The 26,975-nt window shown below is 46.0% G+C and overlaps 1 protein-coding gene across 1 annotated transcript in view; it reads left to right on the forward strand.

The window, feature by feature from the left end:
• The window catches only part of LOC117348859 (scavenger receptor cysteine-rich domain-containing group B protein-like), a 31,573-nt gene extending 5,063 nt beyond the window's left edge, over positions 1–26,510 (forward strand). Inside the window, exons 3-5 of the mRNA XM_033921419.1 lie at positions 10,791–10,833; positions 24,217–24,239; positions 26,194–26,510. Of these exons, the coding sequence (XP_033777310.1) occupies positions 10,791–10,833; positions 24,217–24,239; positions 26,194–26,510 (383 nt within the window). The remainder of the gene's footprint in view (positions 1–10,790; positions 10,834–24,216; positions 24,240–26,193) is intronic.
• The last annotated feature ends 465 nt before the right edge of the window (positions 26,511–26,975 follow it).

Raw genomic sequence — 26,975 nt, forward strand, 5'->3', positions numbered from 1 at the left:
ACTTGATGGACCGAAGGTCTGATCCGGTGATGGCATTTCTTATGTTCTTATGTTCTTAGGCCCCCCCACTCCCACCAGAACCCCACCCGGACCCCCCCAACCTGGTTTAGTTGGCTGGCCAGACAGCTTCTGTTTGCGTCTGGCCGGCAGGCCCGCTTTCAAAAGAATGGCGAGCCTGCTCCCTTCCCGGTGCATCTTGGGATGCACTGGGGAGGCCTGATTGACCCAGGTGCTTAAGGCCCCTCCTGTAGGAGGAGCCTTAAGCACCTGGGCAACCAGAATGTTAGGCCAATCTCACAGTGCATTCTGGGATGCAATGAGAGTGGCCTAAGGTTCCGATTGGCCAGATTCCTTAGGTCACCTCCCACAGGATTCTGGAAGGTTTGTTATCCCTTCCCCCCACCTCAAAGTGACAAAAGCTTCTCTTCAATTTCAATAGATTTCTTTATCACTTTTAAGCACTCAAAAAAACAGCTACAGTTTCTTACAGTTCCTCCTTTGCCAAACAATTGGCCCTTGCATAAGGTGACCATATGTCCTGTTTTGAACGGGACAGTCCCTTTTTCAGATACCCGTCCCGTTGTTCCCACTCACAGCTTCGGGACGCCGAAATGTCCCATTTTCAGAGAGGATGTCCCGAAGCTGTGAGTGGGGACAAAGGGACAGGGGATCGCAGCCTGGATTTGGCAGTGGCATCATCATCACTCGGGCCCCGCTGACCCTCCTATCTCTCCCTCCCATGCGAGCCCTGCCGACCCTCCCAGCAAGATGACCGAGCAGCAAATCTCCCTCCAATAGCGTCAGCAGCCGCAGCACACTAAACAGGCTGCTTCGTGGCTTTCTCCTGCCGGTGAGTCCCTCTGCTGCATCACTGATGACATCACAGTGACGCTTCACCAGCAGGAGAAAGCCGCGAAGCAGCTTAGCATGCTGTGGCTGCCGATGCTATTGGAGGGAGATTTGCTGCTCGGTCATCTCGCTGGGAGGATTGGAAGGGTTCGCTTGTGGGGGGGAGAGATATTAGGGTCAGCGGGGGTTACATAAGAATTGCCCCTGTCGGGTCAGACCGGAGGTCCATCGTGCCCGGCAGTCCGCTCACGCGTCGGCCCCTCAGGTCCAGGACCTGATAGTGCTCATACCCTAAAACTGTCATACGCTTTTCGCTTATGTCCTGTAGAGTAACCTTCTATCTATACCCTGTAATCCCCTTCATTTCCAGGAAGTCATCCAGTCCCATTTTGAAACCCAGTATTGTACTCTGTCCTATTACCTCATTTGGAAGCGTGTTCCAGGTGTCCACCACCCTCTAAGTGAAGAAAAACTTCCTTGCATTTGTTTTGAATCTGTCCCCTCTCAGTTTTTCCAAATGACCTCTTGTTTTTGTTGTCCCCGCTAGCCTGAAGAATCTGCCCCTCTCCACCTTCTCTATGCCTTTCATGATTTTATACGTCTGTATCATGTCTCCTCTCAGTCTCCGCTTTTCCAGGGTAAAGAGCCCCAGTTTGTCTAACCTTTCGGAATATGAAAGGTTCTCCATTCCTTTTATCATCTTAGTTGCTCTCCTCTGGACCCTCTCAAGCATGGCTATGTCTTTCTTAAGGTACGGTGACCAGTATTGGACACAGTATTCCAGATGTGGTCGCACCATTGCTCGATACAATGGCAGGATAACTTTCTTCGTTCTGGTAGTGATACCTTTTTTGATAATGCCCAGCATTCTGTTTGCTTTCTTTGAGGCCGCTGCACATTGCGCCGCTGGCTTCATTGTTGTATCCACCAATACCCCCAGGTCTTTTTCTAGGGTGCCTTTCCCCAGCACCCTTCCTCCCATCGTATAGCTGTACATGGGGTTCCCTTTCCCCATGTGCAAGACCTTACATTTCTCCACATTGAAGCTCATCTGCCATCTTTTTGCCCATTCACACAGTTTGTTCAGGTCGCTCTGTAATTCTTTGCATTCCTCAACAGTTTCGACTCTGTTGGAGAGTTTTGTATCGTCCGCGAACTTGATAACTTCACACTTCGTGCCCGTTTCCAGATCGTTAATGAATATATTGAACAGCAGCGGTCCCAGCACAGACCCCTGTGGGACACCACTCGTGACCCCTTTCCAGTCAGAGTACCCCTTTTACTACTACCCTCTGCTTCCTATCCGCCAGCCAATTTTGGATCCATCTGTGGATGTCCCCTTCCACCCCATGGTTCCACAGTTTCTTCAGCAGGCGCTCATGGGGTACCTTGTCAAAGGCTTTTTGGAAATCCAGATATACTATGTCAATGGGGTTACCTTCGTCCAAATGTTTGCTTATCCCCTCAAAGAAATGCAGTAGATTCGTTTGGCATGATCGTCCTTTACAGAAACCATGCTGGCTTGTTCTCATCAGTTTGTTTTTTTCTATATGCTCATTGATACCTTCCCTGATCAGTGATTCGACCATCTTCCCCAAAACTGAGGTCAAGCTCACTGGTCTATAGTTCCCCGGGTCGCCTCTCGATCCTTTTTTGAAGATTGGTGTAACATTTGCTATCCTCCAGTCTTCCGGGATTATCCCTGTTCTCAAGGATGGGGAGAAGCGGTCTGCCTCGGGTCCTCCAAGTCCTAGTGCCATTACCTTCTTCGAGCAGCAACGTTTACAATTTGCTGCTATTGCTGGCTTCAGGCCTTCCTCTCTGCCGGGTCCTGCCTACTTCCTATTTTCATGAAGACAGGACCTGACAGAGAGGAAGGCCTGAAGCCAGCAACAGCAGTGAATTGTGAATGCTGCTGCTGCCCGATGAAGTTCAGGACACCAGGCCTTGGGTGACAGAAGGAGGAAAGGGAGCAGAGGGGGAGAGAATTGGGGAGAGCGTTGCTGTACCCAACTAGAAGGAATGAAAGGAGATACCAGGGTTTGGAGGGAAGAAGAGACGCCAGGGCATGGAGGGAAGGAGGAAGGTATGCCAGACCAAGGGAAAAGAAAGGAGGAGATGTCAGAGCATGGAGGGGGGAGGTAGAGATGGAAGAAAAGGGGAGAGATGCCAGGGAATCAGGGAAGGGATGATGCCAGACCGTGGGGTGGGAAGGAAAGAAAGGAGAAGAGAGAGATGCCAGAGCATAGGGGAGGGGGTGGTGACAGAGAGAAAAATGGAGAGGTGACAGAGCTGAAATCAATCATGTACAAAGGAGAGAAGGCACAGGATAGTTTATGGAAGGAGCATAGGAGGAAAAATGCCATATGGAAGAGAGAGAGAGAGGGTGGACACTGGGTGGAAAGAGAAGAGAGGGCAGTGAATGGAGGGGGCGAGACAGAGGGTGAACAGTTGATGGAAGGGGTAGAGAGAGGGAAACAGACACTGAATAGAAGTGTGAGGGACAGGGGGAGCAGACGCTGGAAGGAAGTGGGGAGCAGAAAGAAAAAAGGGCACATGCAGGATTGAGGGAAGAGGATAGAGTTAGTTACTGGAAGGGGTGAGGGAAAGAGGTGGCAAGCTATAGGTAGACACAATGAAAGAGGGAAATTGAGGACTGAATAGTAAAAATGAATTTAGACAGAAGCAGAAAATAAATTAAGAAGACCAGGGAAGAACAGGAGGAAGGGAGCGGAGAGATGCCAGAGCAGGGGGGAAGGAGAGGAGACAGATAACAGACCTGGGAGGAGGAAAAGATGACGGAGACAGATACTAGATCTGAGGGGGAAAAAGGAGGAGATATGCTAAAATCTGCTGGGAGGGAAGGAGGGAGGGAGGAAGGAAAGGAGTGAAAGAGGCAGAGAAAGGGGGGGGTTGTAAGCACATTAGAAAGACTATAGAGAAAAAGGCTTGGATGAAAGGGGAAAGACAGGAGGCAGATGCAGGACTATGGGAGGTTCAGACAGAGAGGGAGACCTGGAACAAAGGTAGAAAGGAGAACTGACACTGGATCTGGGGAGGGTAACAGAGGGAAAAGAGAGAGAGACCTGGACCCAAAGGGGATGAGGCTGGATTGTGAAAGAAAGAAAGATTGGATGCACAGTCAGAAGGAAGTGCAACCAGAGACTCATTAAATCACCAAACAAAGGTAGGAAAAATGATTTTAGTATCAATTTAGTGATCAAAATGTGTCTGTTTTGAGAATTTATATCTGCTGTCTATATTTTGCACTTTATTTGTCTATTTTTCTATAGTTACTGAGGTGACATTGGATATTTTAAAGTAATCTCACTTGACATCTTTGAAAAAAACCTGAAACTCGTAAATGATAATTAACATTTTCTCTGCGTAGTGTGCTTTGTGGGTTTTTTAAATATTTTGTTTACCATTATGAATTAATAAGATATTGTGTGTACATGAAAATGAATGGAAGAAATTGGGGGCGGGGCTAGGCGGGATTGAATATTAATAAATGTTCCGTTTTGATGAAAAAATAAATGGTCACATTACCCTTGTACTGCTTTGTGGCACCAGGGCCGGATTAATCACTAGGCAAACTAGGCACGTGCCTAGGGCCCGAAACTGTGAGGTGGGTCTGGTGAAGGAGGGTGACTCACTCCGCAGTAACAACAACAGACCGCCCACTCGCAGCAACGGCAATGTGGCCAGATATGTTACTGGAAGATCCCGCGATGACTGCTTCTGCCGGTCCAGCCCCCTCCGACGTCACTTACTTGCTCTGGACGTCGGAGGGAGCTGGACCGGCAGAAGCAGTCATCGCGGGACTTTCCTGTAACACATTCGGCCGCGTTGGTGTTGCTGTGGGTGGGGAGAACCCGTTGCCGTTACTGCGGGGGGGGGGAGGGCATTGCCATTGCTGCGGGGGGGGGGGCGTTGCTGGGGGGGTGATGCTGTTGATGCGGGGGAGAAGCGTTGCCATGGGGGAGAGAGAAAGGATGTTAGGGTAGTGGAGGGAAAGAAAGGGAGCAAGGCGGTATAGCAGGGTGGTGGAAGGAGAGAAAGGGGCTGATGGAATTGGTGTGTAGGGGAAGGGGAGAGATATAAGGGGAAGGATACTGGGATGGAATTGGGTTGAAGGGAGAGAAAGGGGGCAGATGCTGATGGAAGTGGGAGAAAGGGAAAGAATAGAGTGAAATGCCCGACCATGGGGATGTGGGAGAGGGAAGGAGAGGAGAGATGCCAGACCATTGAAGAAGGGAAGAGAAGATGATGGATGCCACACCAATGGGGGGGGGGAAGAAGAGATGGAAGGGAGAGGCAGACAATTTCTGGAAGAGGCACAGAAAGACAGAAGATGAAAAGAAGATGAGAGCAGAAACCAGAGAAGACAAAGGTAGAAAAAAAATTTCTATTTATTTTTTTGCTTTAGGGTACATCGCTGTTTCTATGGTGTTGCATTGTATGCAGAGTCCAGTTTCTTGGTGGTTTTATTTTTTATTTTTTTTAGTTCAATCATATTTTATCCCCCCTTTTACAAAACTGTAGAGCATTTTTTAGCGCTGGCCGTGGCTAAAAACCATATTACAGTTTTGTAAAAGGGGGAGAGGTTAGTTTGTGATTACATATTCCATACTAGGCAAAGGTGTTTTCTGTGTGTGTTGACTAGCCTTGTTTGGCAAAATGCATCAGGCATAGTTCTTGGGAGCACCTTGAATTAACCTGATTTGAATCTCCTTATTTTTCTGCCAGTTTTCTTTTGTTTCATGTTGTATTCTTTGGTTGACTGCTTGCCTTGTTGTTTCGTTGCAAGTTAACATACATGGAGTGGAACGTGCTAGAGGAGTTACAGATTTGGTTGTTTATACATAGTAACATAGTAGATGACGACAGATGAAGACCTGAATGGTCCATCCAATCTGCCCAACCTGATTCAGTTAAAATTTTTTCTTTTTAGTTTTTCTGGGCAAGAATCCAAAGCTCTGCCCGGTACTGTGCTTGGGTTCCAACTGCCGAAATCTCCGTCAAAACCTACTGCAGCCCATCTACACCCTCCCAGCCATTGAAGCCCTCTCCAGCCCATCCTCCCCCAAACTGCCATATACAGACCGTGCAAGTCTGCCCAGTACTGGCCTTAGTTCAATATTTAATATTTTCTGATTCTAGATCCTCTGTGTTCATCCCACGCTTCTTTAAACATATGGGTTACAATTGGTTGATGTAGAGTGAAGCAGTTGAGAGGCATTGTAAACTTGGTTATTAATATAGACATAGTATTACTGTATTCGGATAGTATTACTGCTTTACAAATAGGGGTGGGGCAGGGCCAGGGGCAGGGCCAGGGGGGGGCCCAGCGTACTTGGGAGCCTAGGGGCCCTTGAATAATTAATCCTGCTCTGTGTGGCACCTGGGCCTTTGCACCACTAGCCCTTATACTTTCTTCACTGGGAAAAAAAAACCTTACAGGCTTTTCAGAGAGAAGAGGGGAAAACCCCCAGAATAATTGTCCCAGTCCAAAAAGCCAAACATTTACTTCTGATATGGCTCTCTCTCTCTCTTTCAAGGAGCCCCTCCCAACAGGGCAAAACATTCAGCCCTGGGCTCACACTACTATAGTGAAACAAACTAAACAAGGCAACAGGCTTTGCAAACTTTCAGAGAGAAAAGAAACCCTCTGACCTGCTCCACTAAAACTCCATCAATTCAGGGCGGCAAACATTCTTCACTCTCAGCTGGATTCAGTTCCTCCATGCAGACATCTCCTGCTCTCAGCTCTCGTGTTTTCACCCAGCAAATCCTCCTTTGCCTGAGCTCTGCTGCTGGAAAAGGGCTCTCTCAATTTCTGCTCCATCCCCTTGATTAACTCAGCCGCAGGTTTGCTAAGCTGGCTGATTCCTGCCTTTTCTTAAAGGGCCAGACTTAAAAGGAGCAGCACAGAAAGCACAGTTACTTACCATAACAGGTGTTATCCAGGGACAGCAGACAGCTATTCTCACATATGGGTGACGTCATCCAACGGAGCCTCACAAGCAGACAGTGCACAGGGCTCGTCTCCTCAGTTCAGATAGCTAGCAGAGAAGCCAACCAGGGAAGGTGGGTGGGTTGTGAGAATAGCTGCCTGCTGTCCCTGGATAACACCTGTTACAGTGAGTAACTGTGTTTTATCCCAGGACAAGCAGGCAGGTACTTTCACATATGGGTGACCTCCAAGCTAACCAGAATGGGATGGTGGGAGTGTTGGCAACTTAGGAGAATACATTTTGTAATACTGTTTGGCCAAACTGACCATCCCGTCTGGAGAAAGTATCCAGACAATAATGAGAAGTAAAGGTATGAACCGAGGACCAGGTAGCAGCCTTGCAAATCTCAATCGGTGTCGATCTGAGGAAAGCAACAGAAGCTGCCATTGCTCTGACTTTATGGGCTGTGACTTTACTGTGAAGTGGTAATCCAGCTTGGGCATAGCAGAAAGAGATACAAGCCACCATCCAATCGGAGATGGTGCGTTTAGAAATTGGATGCCCCAACTTATTTGGATCAAAAGAGACAAAAAGTTGAGGAGCAGTTCTGTGTGGTTTGGTGCGTTCCAAGTAGAAGGCCAAGCACGTTTACAGTCCAGAGTATGAAGAGCTGATTCTCCAGGGTGAGAATGAGGCTTTGGAAAAAACACTGGAAGTACGATAGATTGGTTGAGATGAAATTCTGAGACCACTTTAGGTAGGAATTTCGGATGAGTACGAAGAACCACCTTGTCATGATGGAACACAGTGAATGGTGGATCAGTAACTAAAGCTTGTAGCTCACTGACTCGTCGAGCAGAAGTGAGGGCAATAAGAAACACCACTTTCCAAGTGAGATACTTCAAATGAGCCTTATCAATTGGTTCAAATGGAGGCTTCATGAGGTGAGAAAGGACAATATTAAGGTCCCAAACACAGGAGGCGGTTTGAGAGGAGATTTAACATTGAAAAGTCCTTTCATGAATCTGGAAACCACCGGATGAGCAGAGAGGGGTTTCCCCTCAATAGGCTGATGAAAAGTTGCAATTGCACTCAGATGGACTCAAATGGATGTATACTTGAGTCCAGAGTTGGATAGGTGCAAAAGATAATCCAACACAGATGATAAGGAGGAATGTTGAGGCTCCTTATGATGAGAGAAACACCATGTAGAAAATCTAGTCCATTTTTGGTGGTAGCATTGGCTAGTTGTAAGCTTTCGAGAAGATTCTAAAATATCTCTTACAGATTGAGAAAATTGAAGAGGAGTTATGTTGAGAGGTACCAGGCTGTCAGGTGTAGAGACTGCAGGTTGGGATGAAGGAGAGAACCTTGACTCTGTGTAAGCAGAGAAGGAAAAACTGGTAGAAGGTAAGGCTCCCTGCTGCTGAGTTGAAGTAGAAGGGAGTACCGTGGTTGTCTCGGCCACCAAGGAGCAATGAGAATCATGGTGGCATGATCGTTCTTCAATTTGATTAGTCTTGAGAATGAGAGGGAATGGAGGAAATGCGTAGAGGAATAGAATCGTCCATTGTAGGAGGAAAGCATCTGCCTTGAGGCGGTGAGGAGAGTATATCCTGGAGCAAAACTGAGGCAGTTTGAAGTTTGAGGAGCTGCAAAGAGGTCTATCTGAGGCGTTCCCCACTGTGAGAAAATGTGATGAAGAGACGAGGAATGGTGAGTCCATTCGTGAGGTTGTAGAAGATGACTCAAGTTGTCCGCTAAGCAATTCTGAGTTCCCTGAATGTAAACAGTTTTGAGGAAGGTGTTGTGACGGATCGCCCAGTCCCACACCTCCAGAGCTTCCTGACAAAGGGAGGCAGATCCTTTCCCTCCTTGTTTGTTGACATAATACATGGTGACTTGGTTGTCCGTCCGAACGAGGATTATTGTGTCGTGAAGCAGATGTTGAAAAGCATGGAGAGCTTTGAGGATCGCTCTGAGTTCCAACTGATTGATATGACACTGACAATCCGTACTGGTCCAGAGGCCTTGAGTACGGAGACCATCGAGATGAGCGCCCCAAGCGTAGGTGGAAGAGTCTGTCGTAAGGACTTTCTGATGAGGGTGGGAAGAAACAATGGACAAATTACAGGAGTCGACTAACCCAGAAGAGGAGGTTAGAAGGATTGTAACAAAAGAGAAGAAACTAAAGACCGAAGCACTGGGAAAGGGAATGAAGACAAGAAAATACCAGGACCTAAATTGCATATATACTAATGCAAGGAGCCTAAGAAACAAAATGGGGGAATTAGAAGCCATGGCCAATGCCGAGGACATAGACATCATTGGAGTCTCTGAAACGTGGTGGAATGAAGAAAACAAATGGGATACAGCATTGCTGGGGTACAAGCTCTATCGCCAGGACAGGTCAGGACAGAAAGGAGGTGGAATAGCCCTATACATAAAAGAAAGTATACAATCGACAAAAATGGACACAGCAGAGACAACCAACAAGCTGGTATCGCTATGGGTTAAAATACCGGGATGGAAAGGGCCTGAAATAAAGATGGGCCTATACTATCGTCCACCCGGGCAAACCGGAGATATCGATGAAGAAATGGAGGCCGAGATGAAGCAAGAATGCAAAAGTGATTGCACGGTTATTATGGGAGACTTCAACTACCCCGGGATAGACTGGAGTCTTGGAAGCTCAAAATGCGCTAGGGAGACAGAATTCCTGGAGGCTATACAAGATTGTTTCATGGAGCAGCTTGTTAGAGAACCAACGAGAGGAAATGTCACTCTCAATCTAATCCTTTTTTTTTTTTTTTTAATTTCTTTATTCATTTTTTCATATTACAACAAGTGTATCAGAAAAATACATATAATCTTATAAACACACACTTGATTTTCCTTCATGAATACTTTAAGTGCAATATATCATATTTATATTCAAATTTTTATAATGTTTTAGATAATATGTAAATCATTTAATATGTATGACAAATATAAATAAAATTTTTTTAAAAAACCCCAAGCCCTCCCTTCCTATTTCAGAAACTCTAACCTAATACTTCAAAATGCATCTAATCTCGATCTAATCCTAAATGGGTTAAGGGGACCTGCAAAGGAAGTAGAGGTAGTGGGACCTTTGGGAAACAGCGATCATAACATGATCAAATTCAAGGTTGAGGTAGGAATACCAAAAGGAAAGAGAACCATAGCGACAACTTTCAACTTCAGGAAAGGAAACTACGAAGCAATGAGGGAAATGGTAAGGAAGAAACTTAGGAACACTTCCAAAAAAATGGCAAATGGTAGAACATTCCTGGTCTTTTCTCAAGAACACGGTGAGCGAGGCGCAAAATCTGTATATCCCCAGATTCAGAAAGGGGTGCAAAAAGAGTCGAACAAAAGACCCGGCGTGGATAACTAAAATAGTGAAGGATGCGATAGGCAATAAGAAAAATTCATTCAGGAAATGGAAAAAGGACAAAACTGAGGGGAACTGGAAAGAGCACAGGAAGTATCAAAAAGAATGTCACCGAGTGGTTCAAAAAGCCAAAAGAGAATATGAAGAGAGGCTAGTCAGGGAAGCACGAAATTTCAATCCATTCTTTAGATATGTTAAAGGGAAGCATCCGGCTAGGGAGGAGGTGGGACCGCTGGACGACGGAGACAGGAAGGGAGTGGTGAAGGAGGAGAAAGAAGTGGCAGAAAGACTTAACATGTTCTTTTCATCTGTATTTACAAACGAAGACACATCCAACGTACTGGAACCTGAGCAATTCTTCAATGGAAATCAAGCAGAAAAATTAACATCCATGGAAGTGAGCCTTGAAGATGCAGTGCGCAGCGGCCGCTAAGAAGGCAAACAGAATGCTAGGCATAATCAAGAAGGGTATTACAACCAGAACGAAATAAGTTATCCTGCCATTGTATCGGGCGATGGTGCGTCCGCATCTGGAGTACTGTGTCCAATATTGGTTGCCTTACCTTAAGTAGGACATGGCGTTACTCAAGAGGGTTCAGAGGAGAGCGACGCGTCTGATAAAGGGGATGGGAAACCTTTCATACGCTGAGAGATTGGAGAAACTGGGTCTCTTTTCCCTGGAGAAGAGGAGACTTAGAGGGGATATGATAGAGACTTATAAGATCATGAAGGGCATAGAGAGAGTAGAGAGGGACAGATTCTTCAAACTTTCAAAAACTAAAAGAACAAGAGGGCATTCAGAAAAGTTGAAAGGGGACAGATTCAAAACGAATGCTAGGAAGTTCTTCTTTACCCAAAGTGTGGTGGACACCTGGAATGCGCTTCCAGAGAGCGTAATAGGGCAGAGTACGTTACTGGGGTTCAAGAAAGGATTGGACAATTTCCTGCTGGAAAAGGGGATAGAGGGGTATAGATAGAGGATTACTGCACAGGTCCTGGCCTGTTGGGCCGCCACGTGAGCGGACTGCTGGGCACAATGGACCTCAGGTCTGACCCAGCAGAGGCATTGCTTATGTTCTTATGCTTATGTATGCATTTTGGATTTGTAGGTACTTGGAGGGCCTCAGAAAAAAATAGTGAATGTCTTATTAAAGAAATGACAATTTTGCATGAGGTAAAACTCTTTATAGTTTATAAATCTTTCCTTTGGCTAAGTCTTAATAATAATATTGTAATTTATAGCTAAAGAGACATTTGATCAAGAAATTGTTTTATTTTACTTTTGTGATTATGATGAACATACCGAGGGCCTCAAAATAGTAACTGGCGGGCCGCGAGTTTGAGACCACTGTTGTAAACCATCCCAGGTGAATTCTTTCAAAATGTCATTTTGGGGTACACTTGTCCTTTACACTTTTGGATAATCACAGAATCACACTCTTATTGGTATAAGAGGGCTACAACTTCATGGACTTCTGTATTGGACGGCGAGATATTCATCTCATTTTCATCTGGAAAACAAGATTTTCTTTCTTGACCATATAGATGCCCACTTTACAGAATTTCTCACCAAATACAAGAAGTCACCTTCTGATTCAGTTACGGACAATAGCTAGGATCGTGATACCTGGGTATTGTAGAGCTCAAGGGGGAGGGAAGGGAGGGTTGGGATGAAGGGAAGTTTCTCGGAGAGGAAGTATGATACATACATATGTTGGGCAGTTGATGTTGTATTTGGTACTTTGAAAGTCGGGATCATAAGAGTACACGCCTCGGTTCCTTTATATTACTGTTATTTTGAGTTCCATTTCTTCTGAAACAGTTGATGTTTTCTTTACTTGCTTAAATTCATTAAACCAGGGGTGTCCAATGTCAGTCCTCGAGGGCCGCAATCCAGTCGGGTTTTCAGGATTTCCCCAATGAATATGCATTGAAAGCAGTGCATGCAAATAGATCTCATGCATATTCATTGGGGAAATCCTGAAAACCCGACTGGATTGCGGCCCTCGAGGACCGACATTGGACACCCCTGCATTAAACGATTTGAACTATGAAAGAGGTTGTGTTGGATGAGGGACAAAAAATAGAAATGTGCTGTTGAACCTTAAATCAAAATAGATAAAATTATGTGTGTTTAATTATCAAATTCTCAGGATAGGGAGGACAATGTACCTGAAAGCTAATTGAGGGGGGGGGGGCAAGGATGAAGGTTCACCTAGGGCAGGGGTAGGCAATTCCGGTCCTCAAGAGCCGGAGCCAGGTCAGGTTTTAAGGATATCCACAATGAATATGTATGAGATGGATTTGCATGCACTGCCTCCTTGAGATGCAAATCTATCTCATGCATATTTATTGTGGATATCCTGAAAATCTGACCTGACTGGCTCTCGAGGACTGGAATTGCCTACCTCTGCACTAGCACTACAGTTTAACAATGTCACTGTGACATTATTTTCTGTTTCCTCCTGCACCAGGGCTGGAAGATTGGAGAAGCCATTCCAGAGAGGACACATTTAAGACTATGATCACAACCATCTCCATGTCCAGCACTCCACCAAAAGATGGTATGTAGCTTATAAATGAGACTTCATGCATAGTTGATCTCATGAGGGGCAGGTCTTGGTACCCATCCTTTTTCTAAAGCACTGGTAATCGGAGATTGATTTTTAACATAAAAGAGTGGAAATACATGGCATAGGTAAGCTTTAGGCACCAAGTTACTTAGCACACGTTGATTTCTGAGTGGAATTGAGAACTTCCCCCTAAACATTTTAACCATTTGCATGAGCCATCTATATACCACAATCAAAAGCTAAGTACTGTTGCATTGCTCTGATGTCTAGCTAAAGAACACTGTGAATCTCTCTCACTATAGGCTAGATTTGAACTATGCACGCTGATTAGTGCTGAATAACCAGAAGCCAATTTATAGTTGTTTTTTTAATTTTCACGATATTTCACTTAGCATGTTTATGTACTTGCAAAAGCACCATTGGAGAGAGTCCAGGGATGTCTGCCGTCATTTTCTATGTTTCTATCTAACCCCGTGTGGGTATAAACAGTGACAACTTTCGCTTTGATGTTCCAGCATTTAGTTGTGTTAACTGAGGACTCCTTCATTTCACAATTTAGTTTCATATTTATTAACACAAATTGGCTCCTGCTATTCCCACATTATCTAGGAAGGATTTTTTGAATATAACTAGTTTGCTTATGCCATGATTGAGACCTGCACCTCCTTTCAAAAAAATCCAACTTTCCAATTACATATGTGCTTTAGTTACAGCAAGCCTAAAACCTAAAACTGTGTAAGATGATGATCTTAATTATTATAGGCATCGCAAGCACTATACTTATTATTTCACATTCTGGAAATTCATTGTTCATGTTCTATGAAATTTTCTTTTTACATAGATTGGAAAGTATTTTCCCTTCACTCCCAAATCTAATTGCTATGTCCTACTAGCAGCCATTATAAAGGGATGGCCCTGCTACTAGGCAGATAAGACATCTGCCTGGGGTGGTAACACAGGAGAGCAGCATTTCCCTTCCCCCTTTCCTCCCCTATCTCTTCCCAAATCTAAGTTGAAGTTGTAAGCAAACTCAGCACTGGTATGGGACCTGTTAACACATCCTGCCCATCTCCGACACAGGAAATGCTGTTGGGGAGAAGGCAGCACTGCTCGAGTATGGGCCTGTTTAAAGGCTTTGCACTGGTGGTGAGCCTGTTTGCAGCTTTGGCCTGGATCTAAGAAGGTGGGTCAGGAAGAAGGTGGTGAGGGGTAAGGAAGGAGGATATTGAACTGAAGGTAGGGGGTGCTAGTCACCTGGAGGGGGGAAAGGGTAAGGTTACCATATGGCTCCACAAAAAGGAGCCATATGGTTTTTAATGCAAATTTTTGAGAATCTAGCCCTATGTCCACAAAAAGGAGAACAGATTAAGCCAATCTGGGGTTTACAGTACTTAAAACCCAGACTGGCTCAATCTGTCCTCTTTTTTATGGAAGATCCCAAAATCCAGATGGGCAAGTGTTCATCTAGTCTCAGAAGAATGAAAGATGAAGAAGCAGACACACCTGTAATCAGTTAAAATCTTTTATTTCAGAGGTCATGTATAAAGGTGCTCGACATGGCCCTTGAAGTAGAATATTGGTCTTTTCCTTTGTGGAAAGCCTTGAAAATATGAAGCCTATAACATGAATATTGGCCTAGAAATTTCTATTATTATATCTATATGTACTCACATATAATAGTTGATTTTAGATACAAACTTTTATGATTTTTTAATGTTTATTTATCTCTTATTAGTTAACTTGTATTTATTATTATATATAGTTCATCCTAATTTAGGTTTTTATGTCCTTACCTTGATAATATCTTTCCTGTAGATAGGTGTGTCATTCTAGACAAACGGGTTACCTCCCCATGGCCACGAGCCATCTGCAGAAGGAATCGACTCCAGATTTTTTCTGTGACCCTCCTACTTAGCTATACTACCACCTGCAGTTAGTACCCAAGCATGTAAGAGCTCCATCTAATTATAGGAAGGACAAAAAAATGGAACATTCCCAAATTAACTGTTCTGCTTGAACATAAAAACACTCGAACACTCAATGAACTAGCAACAGCCAACAGAAGCATCAAAGGAGCTCAGGAAGTACTCCTGTAGACGCTAAAACATATTTTACAGTATTCTTCAGGGCCCAAAGGGCTGACTGGCATCCAAACAGCAACTTGGAGAAGCATGAACAGAATGAGACAGTAGGCAGGCTCAGGAAGAACAGGGCGGGAGTCTAGAATGACATAGGGCTAGATTCTCAAAAATTTGCATTAAAAACCAATGGGCCACTGTCGCAGCCATTATTGTAGTGATTTAAATAAAGCAAGTCCAAAAAACACTCATGCAAGCGAGGTTGGCAGAGAGTAGCGAAGATTTGCTAAATTTCCATGTGCCCATCGCTAGTGATAGTGAGGGGCACATATGCAGAATAAACATACCAAAAAAAAAAACCCCAAACCCGAACAAATTGAGCCACGCGCTGAAGTCAAGCAACCCTCAATCCGACACCCCTAGCAGTAGAAGAGATGCTCATTCTCTGCCGACAAACAATGCCACTTCCGTCAGCAAGAGAATTGCCCACTCTCTCCTGCCGTGTCGCACAATCATCCAACACTTCTAACCCCCCTCCTCCAGCAGCGGGAGAGATGCCCCCTCTTGCCGCCAAGCAATGCCCAACAACCCACCCATAGTAGAGGTAGAAATACCCACTCCCTCCTGCTGCCAACATCAAGCGACCCCTACCCGACATCCCCACCCCTAAAGTGAGAGATATACCCACTTCCTCCTGCTGCCCGACCCCCCCCCCCCACCACCACCCGTGCCTCAGATGACTCCCCGGCCCCTCCCTGTACCTTGCTTACAAAATGGCTGGCCAGAGGGATGCCTACTCCCTCCACCCAGAAGACATGCCTCTTCAAAATGGCGGGCCTTTCTCTCCCCGGTACTTCCTAGGTTAGGATTAGGGTGGGAGGGAATGGAAACTAAGCCAGACCCTGCTCTGCCTGCCAGAAACTCTCTAGGAGAAGGTTCAAGCTTACAAAACTGTAGAACTATCCTATGGAGACTAGCTAAGTTTCAAGTTTATTTTAAATTTTTTATACCGCCTTATCAGACTTCTAGGCGGTGTACAATTTCAGTAAAAACACATATATTGACAATAGTACAAATGTAAAATAGACATCTTTAGGAGTAGTTAGTACATCCAAGAACGCTTTAACCAAGGACAAACAGGGACACAAGGAAAAAAGGTTGGAACTACAGTATTATAGAAAAGAAGAGGACATTTAAGGAAAGTACACTGGGAAGGGTTGCTGCGTTAGAGAACATCCTGCTTTGCCCTTACAAGGACACTTAGGTTTCAAAGGCATCGACAAATAGAAATGTTTTTAACTTTGTTTTAAATTGATTCAAAGAAGATTCCACACGTAAATAGTTAGGAATAGAATTCCAAAGGGAGGGAGCAGTTACTGTAAAAATACTCGACCTCATTGTATTAATAAGTTTGAGGGATGGAACCGAGAGCAGATTCTGGGTCATGGAGCGAGGAGTTATGAGGGATAAGGGATAAGTAAAATTTGCTCTCGCTACTTTGAAAGCCCCCTCCAGAGAATCCTCCGAGATCAGTTTGTTATTATCAGGATGTCAGGGAAAGGCCAAGGACTGAGCTATCACTCTACACATAAAAATGGAGGAAGTAGAAGAAGCTGCCTGAGTGACTAAATTCAACTCGTGCAGATAGTCCGAAATAAGATATTGTTTGTTATCTTGTTTGTGTTAATTGTGATTATTTCAAGTCTTTCAAAGAAGAGCAACCAAGATGGTAAAGGGGATGGAACTCCTCTCGTATGAGGAAAGACTAAAAAGGTTAGGGCTCTTCAGCTTGGAAAAGAGACAGGTGAGGGGAGATAGGATTGAAGTCTACAAAATCCTGAGTGGAGTAGAACGGGTACAAGTGGATCAATTTTTTACTCTGTCAAAAATTACAGAGACTAGGGGGCACTCAATGAAGTTACAGGGCAATACTCTTAAAACCAATAGGAGGAAAAAAATTTTCACTCGGAGAATAGTTAAGCTCTGGAACGTGTTGCCAGAGGATGTGGTAAGAGCGGATAGTGTAGCTGGTTTTAAGAAAGGTTTGGACAAGTTCCTGGAGGAAAAGTCCATAGACTGTTATTGAGAAAGACATGGGGGAAGCCACTGCTTACCACTGAGAACCGTTATAAGCTTCGGCGGTATATCAAATTATAATAATCATAAACTTAAAATAAACATAGAACCATGGAATCGTCCTCTGGTTCTAAAGCCAAAGCAGGATCTACAGAGCCAGCATATGTTCTTGGGTCCCCAGCCACAGGAAAAGCACCCCCTGAAAATAAGGGATCTGCAAAATAGTCATCATCATCATCAATATCTCCTGGAAAGAGATCTCCTATAGTGACAGACTGTGAAGAGGTGCCTTACGAGACAAAGCCACAAGGAGACAGGTCTGAGGCGCAGTGGGACTGCAGAGAAGGACAGCTCTCATGAAAGACTTTCCACAAAAATTTCATAAAGACTGAGAAGTCCTCTGGACCTTGGAGCATGGAGTCACCCTTTCATGATTTTAGCTTACGTTTCTTGGGCTGTCCTGTCATGCGAAACGATTAGGATTGCCAGGCCCCAAAAATAGAAAAGGCTGCCACAACAGGTGTCCTTTGGGCACCTGCTTAATCAGAGGAGAGGCCTCTCTGGTTAACGCCATGCAGTGCAAGGACACCCCCTAAGGTGCAAATTGTACACAATCCTGTCATGAATTTGGGTTAGAAGAGCCCAAGAACTCCATCCCAACCAGTTTTGAGGCAAAAATTGCAGTTTTGGAACTTCTGAAAAAAAGATCACTAAATCCCTGTTGGCCACCGTCAAGAACACACTAAATAAAAAAAACAAGGCAAAATTAGGATTTTTCAGGTGAGGGATACAGGAAAATATTCAGAAACTCCCCAAAACCTATATTTCAGACTGCCCCCGATTCACCTCATGGGCCTTACACACTGTGACCTGTGCTGAACATGTGCTGCAGCCTGTCTCAGCCTGGAAAGAATCACTGCCTCAAGGTAGAAATGCCTCTTTAATGCTGATCTTTGGCTGCCAGTCAGACACGGAGCCTGAATGTTGCCCCACTCCCAAGAACCGACAAACATGCTTCAAGAAGGGGGGAGGCCTAAATGCAAAGGATGTCTAACAGCCTGCTCTTGAGGATTAAACGCGGGGACAGCCCTGAGCTCCAAAGATACTAGTGCAGGCAGGTCAACAGATACCACAAGGGATTGGCCTGTCAGCAGCAGACTGCAGTCTGCTCCTTTTCTATGTAGGCAGATGAAAGTGAAAACACCGAAAATGGAGAAAAAATACCAAAAAAAGAGCAGAACAGAGACACTCCTTCCGGCTTGCATGCAGAAAGGGAAAAGTGCAGGTGGCAGGTAGAACTCACAGTGAATCTGGAGTGGATTCCTTCTTTAGATGGCTCGCGGCCATGGGGAGATAACCTGCTTGTCTGAAACAGCCCTGCTGGGAAAAACACGGCTGTGTTGAGCACCTTTTATGTCACCTCTGATATAAAGGATTTTAACCAATTACCAACATGTCTGCTTCTTCATCTTCCATTCTCCTTTTTGTGGAGCCATACGATAAGGAAAAGGCGATACTAGACTAGTAAGATTAGGAAAGAGAAGGGTAAATATTGAACTACATTTGCCAAAGGTTGACCTAGGGCATTAGATATCCTGTCAGCACAGAGACAAGCTGCGTTAGGGGTTTTGATCGTGGGTTGCTGCAGGACAAGCTCTGATGCTCATAGGAATTTTGTGCAATCCTTCAAAAATATACTCTAAGATAACTTCTCATTTACTCTCCTTCATATCACATTTATCACAGTCATATTAGCCGATTTGCCATAGATAACGTTACCATTTATTTTTTTCATCAAAATTGTCAGCTCCGCCCCTAATCCCACCCTAGTACCGCCCCAATCCCACCTCAACCATGCCCTAGCCCCGCCCCCAATCCCGACCCAAATTTCTTCCATTCATTAATTCATAATGGTAACCTTAAAATAAAAAAACTACAAAGCACACTATAGCAGAGAAAATGTTAATTATCATTTGGGGTTTTCAAAGATGTCAAGGCAAATGACTTTAAAATATGCAATGTCACCTAAGAACATAAGAAGTTGCCTCCGCTGAGGCAGACCAGAGGTCCATCCTGCCCAGCGGTCTGCTCCCGCGGCGGCCCATCAGGCCTAATTGCCTGAACAGTGTCCCTGACTAATTTTGTAACTGCCTCTAATCCTATCCCTATTACCTACCTCTACTCCTATCTGTACCCCTCAATCCCTTTGTCCTCCAGGTACCTGACCAGACCCTCTTTGAAGCCCTGTAGTGTGCTTCTGCTTATTATATCCTCCGGTAGCGCGTTCCATGTATCTACCACCCTCTGAGTGAAAAAGAACTTCCTGGCGTTTGTTCTAAACCTTTCCCCTTTCAATTTCTCTGAGTGCCCCCTTGTACTTGTGGTTCCCCGTAATTTGAAAAATCTGTCCCTGTTTACTCTTTCTATGCCCTTCATGATTTTGAAGGTTTCTATCATGTCTCCTCTAAGTCTCCGCTTTTCCAGGGAGAAAAGCCCCAGCTTCTTCAGTCTGTCAGTATATGAGAGGTCTTCCATACCCTTTATTAGCTTAGTTGCTCTTCTCTGGACTCTCTCAAGTACCGCCATGTCCTTCTTGAGGTACGGCGACCAATACTGGACACAGTACTTCAGATGCGGGCGCACCATTGCACGATACAGTGGCAGGATGACTTCCTTCGTCCTGGTCGTGATACCCTTTTTAATGATGCCCAACATTCTGTTTGCCTTCCTTGAGGCTGTGGCGCACTGCGCCGACGCCTTCAATGATGTGTCTACCATCACTCCCAGGTCTCTTTCAAGGTTACTCACCCCTAGCGGTGATCCTCCCCATTTTGTAAGTGAACATCGGGTTCTTTTTCCCTACATGCATGACCTTGCATTTCCCTATGTTGAAGCTCATTTGCTACTTTTTGGCCCACTCTTCCAGCGCTGTCAGATCTTTTTGGAGATTTTTGCAGTCCTCCTTGCTTTCAACCCTGCTGTATAATTTGGTGTCATCCGCAAATTTAATAACCTCACATTTTGTTCCTGCCTCCAGGTCGTTAATAAATATATTGAACAGGAGCGGTCCCAGCACCGACCCCTGCGGAACTCCGCTCGTGACCCATTGCCAGTCTGAGTAATGGCCCTTTACTCCAACCCTCTGTTTCCTGTCCGCCAGCCAATTTTTGATCCATCGGTGGACCTCCCCTTGCACCCCGTGGTTCCATAGCTTCCTTAGCAGTCTTTCATGTGGTACCTTGTCAAAGGCTTTTTGGAAGTCAAGGTAAATGATGTCTATAGATTCCCCTTTATCCTCACCTCAGTAACTATAGAAAAATTGACAAATATAGTGCTAAATATAGACAACAGATATAAATTCTCAAAACTGACAGGTTTTGATCACTAAATTGAAAATAAACTCATTTTCCTACCTTTGCTGTCTGGTGATTTCATGAGTCTCTGGTTGTGTTTCCTTCTTACTGTGTATCCTTTCTTTCATTTCTTTCTTTACTCAGGTCCAACAATTGACCCTTTCTATTCCCTCCCTCCTTCCTTCCTATGTCCTTAGTGCCCCAGTGCCTCCTTCCCATGTCCTTAGTGCCCCCCAGTGCTTCTGTCCTGTGTCCTTAGCAGTGGCGTACCTAGGGTATGTGGCACCCGGGGCCCATCATTTTTTGACACCCCCCCCCCCCCTCATGTAAAATTTTTTTTTTTTTTTTTTTTTGCAATAACCATGAAATGGAATAAATGGTCAGAATAGAAACAGGCAGTGAAAATTTTCTTTTTTTTTTTTTTTTTTTTTTCCAAAGTATTTTTATTGAGAATGGCAAAAGGTCCAGACAAGCAACCATGGTCTGTACAGAAACTTATACATTATCAAAAAGAACACAGAATGAGAGTAACAGCAACAACAAGCATGAACAAGCCTCTCCCAAGAGAAAATTGCCAATGAGAGGCATAGCAATACACAACAAAAGGCCAAAACTTGGGGCAAGCAAACAAATCCCACCCCAGAACCCACAAGAATAATAAGCCGGACTAGACCCTCAGCCATATTTTATAATGAAAAAAAACCCCACAAGCAACAACACCCAGACCGCTCACCAGACACACCAATCCGCACAACAAGCACCCAAGAAACACCCAGCCACCACCCAGACAAAACTACCAGACACACCTACCCCACCAAGCCCAGACCCAACCCCCCCTCCCCAGAGAGTGCAAGCGCAAAGTGGACCGTGAAAAGGGCAGCTGCAGAAGTGGAAAGCCCCAGATAAGTAGGTTAGCTAAAGAAAGCCCACAGATAGAAGAAATCAGGATAACAGAAGTTCCAACAAATGCTCCCACAGAAAATTTTCTTTTATTGAACCTCATTTATGTAACCATTATTCCAAACATAACATAACATAAATTATGTCTGAATTGTCATGACATCAGAAGTACATATGGAGTAGTTGCAGGTGATGCTTGGGACAGTTCTGATTATGTTAGTTTGGTTTTATGTGTTTTTTTAATAGAAGGGTTTTTATTTCTTTTTTTAAGGTTTTGTAGTTTGTGGTCGAGGTCAATAGGTTGTAGAGTTGGGGGTCAAGTGTTGCAGCTCGAATGGCTAGGAGGTTGTCGAACAGTTTTTTTCTTTTGACGTTTTTGGTTGGAGGGTGTGTGAATGGTGCGTGAGTTCTCCTATGTCTGTTTGAAGTGGATTGAATTATTTAGCTGAAGAAATTAGTTACCCCCCCCCCCATTCCACACACATTAATTCTCTTCCATTTTTGTTCCCATTATAAAAAAACACTGATAAGTTCCCAGGAAAAAAATACATTAAAATAAGAAGTGAAAACAAAGGCCCCTACAGATGAGAACATAACATAAGAATAGCCTAACTGGGTCACACCAATGGTCCATCATGCCCAGTAGCCCATTCTCATGGTAGCCAATAGTGCTGCCCGATTCAGAGAAAAATATTTCATTCGATCCGATTCACCCTGTTGAATCGATTTTTCGATTAGATTCACTGTTAATGACACCGCTTTTTAAGTTTAAACAAAGTATAACAATAAATTTCACAACAACAATAAATTTCACAAAGTACTTAAAAAAAAAAAATCACATTTTTCCATTAAAGCAGTTCTGGAGACATTTGCTTTAACAGTCTTTTTTCCCAGTCCATAAGCAAGCAATATGAAAAAGATTTCCTTAATTATCTACTCAAACATTTTTGCTATTTACTTTCATTGTACCTATACTATTATTCAGTAGAAAAAATGGACTTAACTGTGCAGGAAATGAATCTCCTCATACACCCACCATATAGTGCAAAAATGTGCAAAGGTCTGTTTTTTTCTTTCGATCACTACATAGCCTAATGCCACACAAGCAGCGCTGTTACAAACATATTCTGAAGGTCAATGCTAAGGTTGACAAAGTTTCCTTCCTTGGACCAGAAGGAGATACTGACAAACCACTGGAAGAGATTCTAAAACAACTACCCAGAAATAACACCCAAAGACCCACTCAGTGTGTGAACCAGTTGAGTGGAGTGGACTAACTGGGGGTGGAAATGGGCCCAGAGTTTGCTCAGCAGAATTTCCCAGACTACCTCTTCCTCTCAACACACTGACATGCTACCACCACCACCAACACTAGGAACACCTCACCGAGTATGCCAGCAATGCTTATAAACTTTATAAAACACATTATTATATTTTCTTATAAAGCATATATTTTAACTGAACTCACCCTTGCCATTCACAAAAATAGAAAAGTTCCCATTTCAAGCTGTCTCATGTACACTTTTCAAATCTAACATATTGTAATCACAAAACAGAAAATAAAATTATTTTTTCTACCTTTTGTTCTCTGATCAATATTCAAATCTTGTTGGTCCCAGGCTCTTGTTGTCTTGCTTGCCAGGGTCTCCTTTCTCCGTGCTAACCATCCGTCTGCCATCTCTGTTCTCCCCTTCCGTTTCCCTTCCCTCTCCCGGAGATCTGGCATCTTTCCTTTTTTTTGTCTCCATCCACAGATTCACCTTTTCTCAACTCCCCACCACCCCAGGATCCACCATCTCTCCCTTTCTGTTCCCAACTATCCTCCTATCCAGTATCTCTATCCCCCCTCCACACCATCCCCTGTTTCCAAGTTCTCTCCCTTTCTGTTCCTTCCCTCCCTAAATCCCATTATGCACCATCTCTCTCCCACTCCTCTGTTTTTAGACCCATTATTTCTAGCCCCCAAAGTCTGGCATATGCATGTATCTTTGAACCCCCCCTTCCCTCTCTCCCTCTGTGTACTTTTACACCAGGACCCCCCTCCCCCGAAGGTCTGTCCCCCCTCCGAAGGGCTACACCCCACCCCTGAAGACCTGCACCCCCCGAAGGACTTTACCTCCCACCCGAAGGTCTGTCCCCCTCTGAAGGCCTAAACCCCACCCCTGAAGGACTGCACCCCCCCCCGAAGGCCTGCACTCCCTTGAAGGTCTGCACCCCCCCGAAGGCCTGTCCCCCCCTTGAAGGCCTGTCCCACCCCCTTGTAGGCCTGTCCCCCCTTTAAGGCCTGCCTGCCTGCCTTTCCCCCCCTTGAAGGCCTGTCTCCCCCTTGAAGGCCTGCACCCCCCTTGAAGGCCTGCACCCCCCCTTGAAGGCCTGCACCCCCCCTTGAAGGCCTGTCCCCCCCCTTGTAGGCCTGTCCCCCCCCTTGTAGGCCTGTCCCCCCCCCCTTGTAGGCCTGTCCCCCCCTTGAAGGCCTGCCTGCCTTGCCCCCCTTGAAGGCCTGCACCCCCCTTGAAGGCCTGCACCCCCCCTTGAAGGCCTGCACCCCCCCTTGGAAGGCCTGCCCCCCCCCCCCTTGTAGGCCTGTCCCCCCCCCTTGTAGGCCTGTCCCCCCCCTTGAAGGCCTGCCTGCCTTTCCCCCCTTGAAGGCCTGCACCCCCTTGAAGGTCTGCACCCCCCCAAAGGCCTACACCCCCCCACCGAAGGTCTTGCACCCCCCTGAAGGCCTGCCTGCCCCCCTTGAAGGCCTGCACCCCTTGAATGTCTGCACCCCCCCCCCCGAAGGCCCTGTCCCCCCTTGAAGGCCTGCCTTGCCTGCCTGTCACCCCCCTCCCCCTTGAAAGCCTGCTTGCCTGCCCGCCCGCCCCACCCTGAAGGCCTGATGCCCCGACCCACCCCGAAGGACCCGCTCGCCCCCCTGGCCTCCCCGCGACCACCTATGAACAGCCGCAGCAGGATCGCGAAGTCAGCGTCGGGTACCAGCCCTAAGGGGGTGTTCCCGGCCTTGCCGTTCAGTCCCCCGCCACCCCCGAAGGACCGCTCGCCCCCCCTGGCCTCCGGCACCACCTATGAACAGCCGCAGCAGGATCGCGAAGTCAGCGTCAGCGATCCCTGCTGCTTCCTGCGCCACGGTCCCCGCCCCTCCTCTGACGTCAGAGGAGGGGCGGGATCGCGTCGTAGGAAGCAGCGCAGGGATGCTGACGCTGACTTCGCGATCCTGCTGCGGCTGTTCATAGGTGGTGGCGGGGAGGCCAGGGGGGCGAGCGGTCCCTTCGGTGGGTGGCGGGGGACTGAACGGCAAGGCCGGAACACCCCCTTAGGGCTGGTACCCGGGGCGCCCGCACCCCCCCGCCCCCCCCTAGGTACGCCACTGGTCCTTAGTGCCCCAGTGCCTCCTTCTCATGTCCCTAGTGCCCTCAATGCCTCCTTCCCATGTCCATAGTGCCCCCAGTGCCTGTCCTGTGTCCCTAGTGCCCCTTCCCATGTACATAGTGCCCCCAATGCCTCCTTCCCATGTCCATATTGCCCCCAGTGCCTGTCCTGTATCCTTAGTGCCCCCAGTGCCTCCTTCCCATGTCCATAGGTGCCCCCATGCCTGTCCTGTGTCCCCTAGGTGCCCCCAGTGCCTCCTTCCTATGTCTTCTCTTGCCTTTGTCCCTCCCCCGAAGCCTAATCTGCCTGCCTACTTCCTTCCCTCTTTCAATGCTTGATTCAACCCCCCCCCGCAGATTCAACCTCCCCCCCCCCCCCCCGCAGATTCAACCTCCCCCACGGATTCAAACCCCCTACCCGCCCGTCCGTGTACCGCCACTTGCCTGCCTGTCTGCCTCCCTGCCGCGCCGATTGAAACGCTGGGGCGCCGCCGCTGCTGCTTCTTGGCTTCTTCCTGACGTCAATTTTGATGTCGGAGAGGAAGTTCGGGCCAGTCAGGCAGCGATTGGCTGGCCCCGAACTTCCTCTCCGACGTCAAAATTGACGTCGGGAAAGAAGCCAAGAAGCAGCGGCAGCGGCCCAGCATTTCAATCGGCGCGGCAGGGAGGGGAAAGTGATCGTGGCCGTTCCTAGGTGCCCCGCGCACAGTTTCGGGACGCTGTCCCTGAAAACGGGACATTTTGGTGTCCCGAAGCGGTGGGTCGGGACAACGGGACGGTCAGCCCATAAACGGGACTGTCCCGTTGAAAACAGGACGTATGGTCACCTTAGCCATAGACCTCAGAACCACCACTCCTCCATCCATATAATATATTTCACTGGGAGCTTACTGTGCCAATCCTCACTGGTCAAAGGCTTAACAGCTTTTTACATTTATGTGACTTTCCACGTAAAGTTCTCAATTTACTATACTTATTTTAATCTTTAAATTTTAGTTTTTAATTAAAACTTTCACTTATTTTATGGTAGTGTATCTTTCTCTTTTTTATTTAGAGTTTTGCGGTTGGACCCGACATGTTTCGCCTCAGCTTTTTAGAGGGATCCACTCTAAAATGAAATATTAAATATGTATGCAGCAACTCAAGATAAAAAAAAAAACCCTAATGCAGGTTAATAAAGGGGGCCAATAAGAGGTAGAAGGCATCAACTACTTATACATGAGCACACTGATTGATAGAATAGCTCCATATTTTTTGGAACAGACATGGACATATAGTTCAGCTTTTAGGTATGTTGGAACTGCAGGTGCATTCACAGAAATGCCAAGTTACTCTGTTCCAAGCGGGAGAGTTTAGGATAGTCCTGGTTTTAAACTTACACCCCCAAAGCAGCATGAGATTTGTAGTGCCTGATCCTGCCAATTGAAATCAATCCTGCAAGTCCCATAATGAACCAGGACGGAGATGGCCAGAAATCTATCCCCAAATCTCTAAACTGGAACGTGCTAACTTGGCATTTCTGCATGCATGCCATGGTATGAAACCCAGGTCTGGATCAGCCTGTCCAGTCAGCGTAATCTGAAAATTGGGTAGCAGCTTTTTTCATTTCTGTACTCCACAGGATCACTTCGTCTGGTGAACGGCAGCCACAGGTGTGAAGGTCGGTTGGAGATCTTTTTCCTACTGCAGTGGGGGACAGTATGTGATGATGCGTGGGACCTCAAGGATGCCAGGGTTGTTTGCAGGCAAATGGGCTGTGGCACTGCCCTGGAAGCTTGGGAAGAGGCACACTATGGTCCAGGCAATGGCTATATCTTCTTTGACAATGTGAAATGTCGTGGCAATGAAACTTCCCTACTGCAGTGTTCCCACATCCTCTGGAACTTCCATAACTGTGACCACTCGGAGGATGCAGGAGTCGCATGCAGACCCTTGTGATCAAGCCTGCAGACCTGAAAACATGTACATCTATACATGTTGTGCATATTTTCAGCTCTGTATTTTCTTTCTAATCTGCAATTAAAAAATCCAGTATAATAGCATTTTTATGTTGAATGACATAATTGAGAGACATCATTTGGGACTTTTCCTCTTCTCTATTGAATTGTATGGATGTACTTTTAGGTGTTTCAATGCCACATGGTGAGAGCCTATTCTATCGACGTGCCTTACAGACCTGGCGTAACTGCAGTTCTGTAAATACAGAATGGGCATACATGACTTACACAATGTTGTAAGCAGGGCAGGATTAATTGTTCGAAGGCCCTTAGGCACACAAGTACACTGGGCCCCCCTGCCCCACCCCACCCCCATTTATCTTTTTTTGTATTTACTTCTTTATTTCCATTTGTATTTCTTTTCTTTTTTTAAATTCAAAACAAAGATCAGCATACCAGTACACAA

This window comes from Geotrypetes seraphini, chromosome 15 (genome assembly GCF_902459505.1).
Source record: "Geotrypetes seraphini chromosome 15, aGeoSer1.1, whole genome shotgun sequence".
In the NCBI taxonomy this organism is placed as follows: Eukaryota; Metazoa; Chordata; class Amphibia; order Gymnophiona; family Dermophiidae; genus Geotrypetes; species Geotrypetes seraphini.